The sequence below is a fragment of the Anopheles marshallii genome, chromosome 2, assembly GCF_943734725.1.
Source record: "Anopheles marshallii chromosome 2, idAnoMarsDA_429_01, whole genome shotgun sequence".
NCBI classification, from domain to species: Eukaryota; Metazoa; Arthropoda; class Insecta; order Diptera; family Culicidae; genus Anopheles; species Anopheles marshallii.
The window spans coordinates 62,631,134-62,640,006 of NC_071326.1; the positions used below are offsets into that span (position 1 = coordinate 62,631,134).

Sequence of the window (8,873 nt, forward strand, 5' to 3'; positions counted from 1 at the left end):
TTCTCGCTATTGCCATCATTTTCCCACTACATCTTGCGCACACTTTTGGTAGGCTCATAATCAGATTTTATTTGCTATTCTCCATTGCACTACACTTCCTTTGCAAATATCAAACAATTAACTTCGAAAAGAACTTTTGCCGACTACTTCAATCGGTACTGCTAAACGCACACAGCTAGACGCATTAACACGCGTATATACATACACCCACACTACCAAGTAAAACGGCAATGTTAAGATGCTTTACTTTTCTTCTTTGTTTACACCGGTAATTTTCCTTTCTATTTTCCGGTGTAATATTTCCTCCACTGTTCACTCACATCAGTCTACCGTCATCGCAAATTGAACAGTTCATAGAACACTTTTAGCACATGATAGCTTATAGATTCAAGGCTATTGATATTCGCTGAAAGAATGTAAAACAGCAAAAGTTGAACATTTTTTTGTATATTAGACTTATGCATTAGAAAGAGAATTGAGCATCTTCATGAAACAGTATAAATTCCATAATGCACATAATAAGGTGTGCAATTCTTGCCTTAATTATTTACGCTTTATTTGGTAATATTGTTTTAATTCATTGTTTTAGACATGTTGGCGACAACATTCAATTTTTAGTCTATTTCATACTTCCATTTGACAAACCTTCTTTGCGTCTAGAAGTAGTTGAAGATATATGGTTTGACAAGAAGGAACCAATAAAATCGCAATTCAGCAATAGCTCAGAGTTCGCATGAAACCTGGGTTGCCTTCACAAAGAATTTATTCTGGAATGTACAAGAAGCCGAAATTCACCATCAAATGTGTGAGAATCCGTTCCGTAGATTGTTGCATGACTACCAGCGAAACTACTGTGTGCATTAAGTAGGCTTGCAATATCCAATGGTAAGAGGCACACGACGATAAATACATGAAGCAAACTAAACCCAATCATGTTTTTGACACATTCAACTGGATAGCGCAGCAACAACACTTTCTCTTGCAAAGTAAGATGATCACAGTGTACAACTGGAGACTTCATTCCACTAACATTGGAACTCAATTACAAGACAAAATTTTTTAATACTTTTTAGCGCTTTTGCCCATATCCTCACAAATTTCCTTGGAATTAATTTGTTGCTTCTGTAAGGGTTGCATCGTATGTGTGCGTGTGCTTAGGAGGTGCTTCGCTACGAATGATTTCCCTCAGCACACACCACAGCCAGCGGAATGCTTTGAAGAGTGCTTTTATTCTGTTGAAGCTTTTGCGAATACAATCAACGGCAACAGCAGAAACTAACAAAAAAGAATCCAACGGAAAAGGCGTAGTTGGAAAGATGGAACGGAATTTTTCGCTTCTTCTAGCAAACAAATGAATAAAACAACAACGACGGTGATGCGGAAGAAAACCACCGACGATGGGAAGAATGTGTGCATACACACCCGCCGCGCTAGCGAGGCACACACTCGATCGGCGTGGTTCGCACAAACACAACTGCTGTACAGCAGCGTATGGGCGAACCCATACTCCACGTACGGCTCATTCCTTACGCAGGCTAATGAGGTTTCGCTGCTCCCTAAATATGTTATTCACGCTCGAAAAACCACACCACCGTGTATATACTACCGATTCCGAGTCAAAGTGGTGTGAAATGGCTATTAAGCAATGGTTGCGCAAAATAAAAAACAGTCAACACCTACTCCCTCCTGGACGAGATAAACGAGCTGCGAAGAAGTGGCGAACAACTGTGAAATTTGCAATCAACCCTTTGCCCATCACAGTAGCCCGCTACTCACAGCTTACGTAGAAGACAATACTGAAGCATTTGCAGTCCTTTTGAGTGACTTTTGTTATGCCCCAGAAAAAAAAATCGACGCAGCTCCTGAACGCACAGCATCTCACGCACGTTTCGAGACAGCCAAAAATGTGTCACTTACAGAGCCGCCTTTACACTAGACCGCTAACAATGTCCAATGTGCCAAACACCTCAAAGCACATGAAGTTCTAAATGCATTTCAAACACTCGAACACTGTACGTTAGTCATCGTTCCACCGTACACAGGATCGCGAATTTTGAGTGCGTTGTAGAGGTGATGCCGCGGACCACAAACGTTATCACGTCACCAAATTTTTTCTCGACACACACACAAACCCAGCTGCGACCGTTTTCGTAGAGCACGGAAAATACTTTCTCTAGGGTCTAATGGTTGCGGGCTACGATGGCACAAACTTTTCTCAAGCGATTCTGCTCCGCTGGTGGACAACTTCATTCCACGCCGATCACAACGAATACAAGACCCGCGATGTCGTCGTCGTCAACATCGGACATTTTTTCGCTGTCGTTCATGCACACAAACACACGTTCGCGTACGTACGCGCCCAACAAGAATAGTGGTGCAAGCGATCCTCACACACGCACACTATTGCCTTTCTCGATTCGACTGTGTATGAAATGGAACGCGACCTGAACACACCACCAACAGCGCTGCATCACATTCTTCGGTCGAAAAAGCGACTCAGAATATAACATATTTGCACTATTCATGTTGAACCATTTAACGTATTAAACAATGGCTACACTTGAACACGAAACAATTCACGACTTTTGAGCGTATTTTTCCCTACCGACCAGAGAAGTTGCACACGTTTCAACGCACACCTTGCTAGACAACAGAGCTACTTTGAAACTGTGAAGAATTTCAGATCCTTCCCTAGGGCTTTTCATCCGTGGCTATCGTTCTCTCGCTTACGCTGAAGTGGTGGTTGGCATCTACTTCACTCTTCCGAGAATTGAATATCGTGCACCCCACTTTCAGACATCTCGCTCACTCTCCCTCACGTTACTTCATAAATTATAAACGACTTGGACAAATAAGATAGTTTACAATAAAAACATCTTTCAATATAAAATCATCTTCAAGTTTTTAGACCATTAATCAGCTTTTACAGTGGTAAAATATTCTATTTTTACGTGTCATCCACGCTACTGCTTGCTCATCTACAGTAGCATCGTTTGACAACACCAGCAGCTTAATGGCAATTGTACGTAGATCATAAGTCGCTTTGTTTACAAAATTCTCTAGAAAATTTCGACACCGGTGCTCAGTGCTGGAGTGTTCCTGTTTATATAATTATTGTATATTTATCGAAGCAGTTTTCTTCCGTTAATTAATAGACGAACGCAAACATGGCAAACGGTCCACCAACACGTAATTTGTTGCGCATTGTGTTGGACAATTTTCTGAAATCGTTTCGACCCCGCCAGATAAAAGGAAATTACGTTGGAGAGGATTATTTTGGCAATAAATATTATGAAATTCCTCCCGATCCATCCGTTGGACGACGACGTGCATCCCGCTGGTTCGAACCTACTGCTAAAGAAGCATACGATCAAGAGATTACTGCCGAGTGGGAAGCTTGGCTGCGCGGTAGAAGGTAGGCACACATATATGAGTTTTTTCTTGTATGAATATACCTATCCCTTTGCTTGCTGCCAGGAAGGAACCACCGACAGAGCAGGAACTATTAAAAAATTTGGCTATTATGAAAATGAAGGAGCGTAACGCAGCTGAACTGGAAGCAAAGTATAGCAAACCGAAAGATGCAGTGGCGCTAGAGCAACAAAAAACTGGAATGGGATCGTTCCCTCAGTACGACGAGTACGAAGTGATGCCTGGGAAAGGAAAACACGACAAATAGAAACTATCACCCTATCGAACACACCACACGTTTGTTTCTGAGACATTAGTCCTATATTTGCTTGATCAAGTAGTAACGGGAGGCATATAACGAGTAATCCTCGTTAGGCTACCCGAATTTGTATATACATTTTAATGATAATATATTAGCAGAGCGCCGAGTAGCAACACTCTAAGTTTATGCATATTATTAAATCCATGTGTTCCTAAATATTGCGTACATGTTACACACAATTCGTCTCTTGCAGCAAATATTTTTTACCGTTAGGACGAGACTAACCACCGCATCAATGAGAAAATATTTATGTGTTTATCTTAATGATTTCGTCCGATTCATTCACTGAACATTACTAGCATGTGCAATAAAAATAGAATTTCATCAGAATTAAAAACTCGACAGTGCATGTATTTATGTGCGTAGTCGAAGGATGGTTACTATTAATCTTACGATCCGATGCTTGTATTATTCAAATGTAAACATTCCACGCATGTACGGTTTAAAGAAAAAGGGATAATTAACCCCTGTTTCACATTTCAAAAGGGATTCAAGTTGAGTGGGGCTTGTAGTATTGGTGGTAAATATGATGATTGAAACATACTGCTCCGTACAATCTCTCTGGCAAATCGATAGTGCGGTCTCTGTTACCTGGACAGACAGTGGACAGTGGCCCAACTAACATGGCTATAAACCAGTTGGAATATATGAAAATACAGATATTTCAATTGTAGAAGGCCAATTCTTTCTGTCTTTGTAAACACATTAATTCGCGTCGTAAGTTGAACTGCGGATCATTCCTCGAGTGTAAAAAAAAAATGCGGAAAACCACATGACATCGGTTTAGCCAGACAAATCGCCGTGGTCAAAGAGAGCTTGATCGTAAGACTCCGCCTTGACCAACCGACCGCCAAAATAGCGACCGTTCAGTGACTCGCGGGCTCTATCTGCTTCGGTGGCCTGCGAGAACTCGACGAAGATCTTCACGATCACGTCCGTATTGTCGTCCTCGGCAAAGTTACCCTCCGATTGGCGCTCCTTGTAGATAATAACCCGGTCCACAGCACCATACTTGCTACACTCATCTTGAATCTCTTCCTGCAGCGTCTCGTCTACGTCCTCTGGTCCGACCATATTTCGAAGAATAACCACCTTGCTTTCGCGCGGCCTCATTAACCGCTGCATCACCAAATGCCGAGCGCTCTGTCCCTTAATCGACATCGATTCTTGCTGCTGCAACGTCTGCGGTTCTCCTTCCTCCAGTAACTTCTTCTGTAACTCCTCTTGCTGTTTCTCCTGTGCCTTCTTGTACACGTCTTCAGCGGTAGCATTCGGAGCCGCAGCGGCTGCGGCCGCTGCTGCTGCTGCCGCGGCCGCTGCCGCAGCTACCGCAGCCGGATTAGCTTGGCTCAATACTGTGGGAAGTGGTTTGGCTGCTGCTCCCAGTACCGGGTTAACCAATAGGGATGGAGCAAGCGAGACGGGTGGGACCAATAAACCCGGCTGACTGTTTATAGCAGCTGCGGCTTGGGTTGCGGCGGCCAATTGTGCTTGTGCGACAAACCCTGCGCTGGCTGCCGTTGTAATGGCTGGATTAAGCGGAAGTCCCGTGAGACCAACCTTCAGCGCAGGGGTAGTAGCGGACAGTCCCAGCACTGCATTTGTGGCCACAGCATCCATTGCTTGGATTTTGGCGGTAGCAGCAGCAGCCGCAACGGCAGCTGCCGTAGGCATTGCTGAATTTGCAGCTGGTCCCATTAGTGCGTTTGGTGGTGTAATCGATCGACCAACTCTGTAGAAAAATATGCAAACAGAACAATGTGGATATTCTACGTTACTTAGAAAATATTACATTTATGCTCACCTTAGCAATTGTCCCCCCAAATCGAACAAATTCATACTGGCGATTGCTTCAATTGCGGACTGGTTCGTCTGATATTCAATGAATCCATATCCTTTGTGGGTATGTACCGCATTACCCTGCGACATCTTGCACGTCATAATTGGCCCAAACGCTTCGAACACACTCTTGATGTCCTCCTCGGTCAGGTCCGGATGGATCGAAGCGATGTAGATGCGATTATAACTTTTGGCCTCCTCCTGGATCTCATCGATCACTTGCTGTGCCTGAGGCATGTTGCTTGGCCGACCGACCTTTATATTACGCCCACCGAGCATTGCGCCGTTCATCTGCTCCAACGCCAATTGTGCACCTTCCGGTATTTCATATTCTACGAACGCAAACCCTTTGTGCTTCTGTGTGATCGGATCCCAAGACATATTGATCGATTTAATCGGTCCAAAAGGTAGGAAAGCCGCTCGAATTGTGTCTTCTTTCAGTTCAAAGGAAATACTGCCGACGTAAACGCTGTAAAGCAAGAAAAACAGATTTTGTCAGGGAACCATTATTAAATAAATCAATTGAAACATAAAAAAACCATATACATCAGTGACAGATCATTTAAGACGATCAGATCTTATCAGCTTATATGAAATAACATCAATGATTGCATGAAAATGGATTTACTTCCACAATGTAGCGATGCGAACAAAGCACAAGCCGGAAATCAACGTTTTCTACATTCAGAATTAATTGTATCGTTTTAAATAACATCATATTCGTCTTTTCATTTAAATCTGTTTCATATCATTGTTAAATATAGTAAATTACGTACAGATCAACGAATATCTTCGGCCGAAATTTAAACAACCTGAATCGTAGACTATTGCAGAACTTACCGACACATGAGAGCCAATGCTTGCTGCCGTTGCACTTGCGTACGCTGACTGGCCAGTTGCTGCTGCTGATGAGCTAACGTCTGCTTCATCAGCACCATCTTGATGCTCTGCTCCATGGCGTACTTTTTGGCTCTCGATACAAGCTCGATCTGCTCTGTATTTAATCGGGGCAAGGCGCCACCCAGTATACCCAGCAGTGCCGAACGTGTACCCGGTCCAAATGCCACATCACCAATCTGGCGAAGGTCATACACTGGCTGCGTGATGTACGGGAGAATTTTCGGTTCTGCGAGGAGGATGGAGGAGAAAACAATGCATTAATAAAATCCTTCTACAGACAACTTGTCGGGTTGTTTGCTAGCGTAGACTCGAATGTAACGAATCTACACTCATATTGCTTAAAATCTATTGATTCTCGTATGGTTTCGAATTTGTTTCTCCCTGCTTTTTGGTGCCTTAACGGCGAAAGATGACATTATGGGCGGGGTATGATCAGAGATGCCTTCGCTATAAGATACTAGTTATGAGCAGAAGAAAGTCGTACAGAAAATTTGCTTTTTATATTCCTCCTTTAGAAGCTGGAGCCGAGCCATTTTATATACTATAAACATTCAGAAACCGTATAATGTGCCAAACAAACCACTCATGAAACTAAAAAATCAAGTCGAAACATTTCCATGGTGGAAAAGAATCGCAAAAAAAGAAAAAATCAAACCATTAGACTTGATCGAAAACCTACTCATTAATTCAGCAACTCATATCTAAATTAAATAATTGAACCAACTTCAGGTATATATGAAGATAGCTCTAATTTGTCTGTAAAATTCAAACGAGAAATCTTGTTTTTAATATATTGTAGCCAATGCGACAAACCGTTATAAAAAGTTTAACCCTTTCAAACGCCGTATCAAAATCGTTCAAGACGATTTCCATAGAGCATCCCCCTAATTCGGGTGTTGTGGCGCAGAACGTGTTAAACATAAACAATTTGATGCGTTCACAACATTTCCGGGACTTACATTTAAGTTCCGAATAAAAAAAAACAGAATAAACATAGTGTTTTGCTAGAACTAATTGAATCATTACAATTGAATATGAATGATATTAGCAAAAACAAGAGAAAACATCCTCCTATTTTTCTATTCGTAACATGCTAAGTGTATTATACTTTCAAGTAAACGTTATTTGTACATAGTTGGGAGGCTCGATTTGCAGCTCTTTTGCACTAGAGAACATATAAAAATATATTTAAAGAAAAAGAAACAGATTACAAATCAATTCTAACCTCTTCCATGGATCTGGGGGAGTCAACTTATGTGAGGATGTGCACAAGTTCACAACTATTCATACATTTGCTCGCCACGTGCTGTGAATGTGTGTGATACTTTTGGTACTTTTCTGTTCATTTACGCTCTACCTTTCAGAGAGCAGTGGGGGATGGTTTGAGGCAACATTTTAGATTCTTGTTCCAACAACCATCGCGATTACGCAGTACGCATGTAGGCGTTTGTACGTGATGCAAAAATCATCAAAGGACGAACGAAAGATCTGGTAGCTATTATGATGGTAGTAGTGTTGATGATAGTAGCAGTAGTAGCGTAGGTAGCAGTAGGCGCTAGTATTGGTAGTAGTAGATAGGCGAACGGATTCACTGTTGGCCTATGCAAAGTATCAAAATGTAACATGATGACGAAGGAAGAATAGTTGTTTTGGTAGCAGTAGTAGTAGTAGCAGATAGCTTGTATATCGTTCTTTGGGTGGTATTTTTGCATAGAAAGCGCGTTTCTGTACCTTTTGGCACACATAAGGAAGTAGATGAAACAAAAAGAGAAATAGAGAAAGATAGAAAGAGAGAGAGAGAAACAAAAACAATACGAGATACACATAGATCCTGAAAATAAATAAAAAAACAAGAAAAAATAACGTGAATTAATTAGTTGACTCGATGACGGTGAATAGCGAAGCGGTATAATCAATAGAAGGGTATGAACCACAGGCACAGACACATGTAAATGGAGAGCGCTTGGTCAGATCAGAGTTTGACAAATGGAAAAATTCCTTTGTCAACAAAATATTCAAATATATATCACACATAATCTAGCACATTCTGGAAATTTTACCAGATGAGTTAATTATATCGAACAAGCAAGATGAATTTAAATACGGATTAATATTGAAAAATTCTCAATAGAATATGGAAGTTGTCTAGCATTGTTTATCATTACAAACAACAACGCTCAATGCGCTCAACAACTTCTTCACTTTCAAAACTATCCATGTGGTTTGACGATTAAAGTTCATAAACCTTTAACAAAATTGTTGCAATGTTAGTACTGTATGTAAAGACCTCAGCACTATTCTTACAAGATTTGTGAAAAGATTATGCATGTATAAAATAAAATAAAACATAGGTGGTTTAACGCGTAATGAATATGTGTAAACATGTAACAGAAAGCAATGC

The 8,873-nt window shown here is 41.4% G+C and overlaps 2 protein-coding genes across 2 annotated transcripts; one reads left to right on the forward strand and one right to left on the reverse strand.

Annotated features, from left to right (window-relative positions):
- Positions 1 to 3,167: 3,167 nt before the first annotated feature.
- On the forward strand, positions 3,168 to 3,679 carry LOC128707500 (NADH dehydrogenase [ubiquinone] 1 alpha subcomplex assembly factor 2). Its single transcript, XM_053802454.1, has 2 exons — positions 3,168 to 3,415; positions 3,478 to 3,679. Exons 1-2 carry the CDS (start codon positions 3,168 to 3,170, stop codon positions 3,677 to 3,679), a joined length of 450 nt encoding a protein of 149 aa, XP_053658429.1.
- Positions 3,680 to 4,516: 837 nt separating this feature from the next.
- LOC128710111 (poly(U)-binding-splicing factor half pint) lies at positions 4,517 to 6,543 on the reverse strand. The gene is made up of 3 exons (XM_053805152.1): positions 6,413 to 6,543; positions 5,538 to 6,041; positions 4,517 to 5,465 (listed from the first exon to the last, which is right to left on the reverse strand). The coding sequence occupies exons 1-3, from the start codon at positions 6,526 to 6,528 to the stop codon at positions 4,517 to 4,519; spliced, it is 1,569 nt and encodes a 522-aa protein (XP_053661127.1). The 5' UTR covers positions 6,529 to 6,543.
- Positions 6,544 to 8,873: the final 2,330 nt, after the last annotated feature.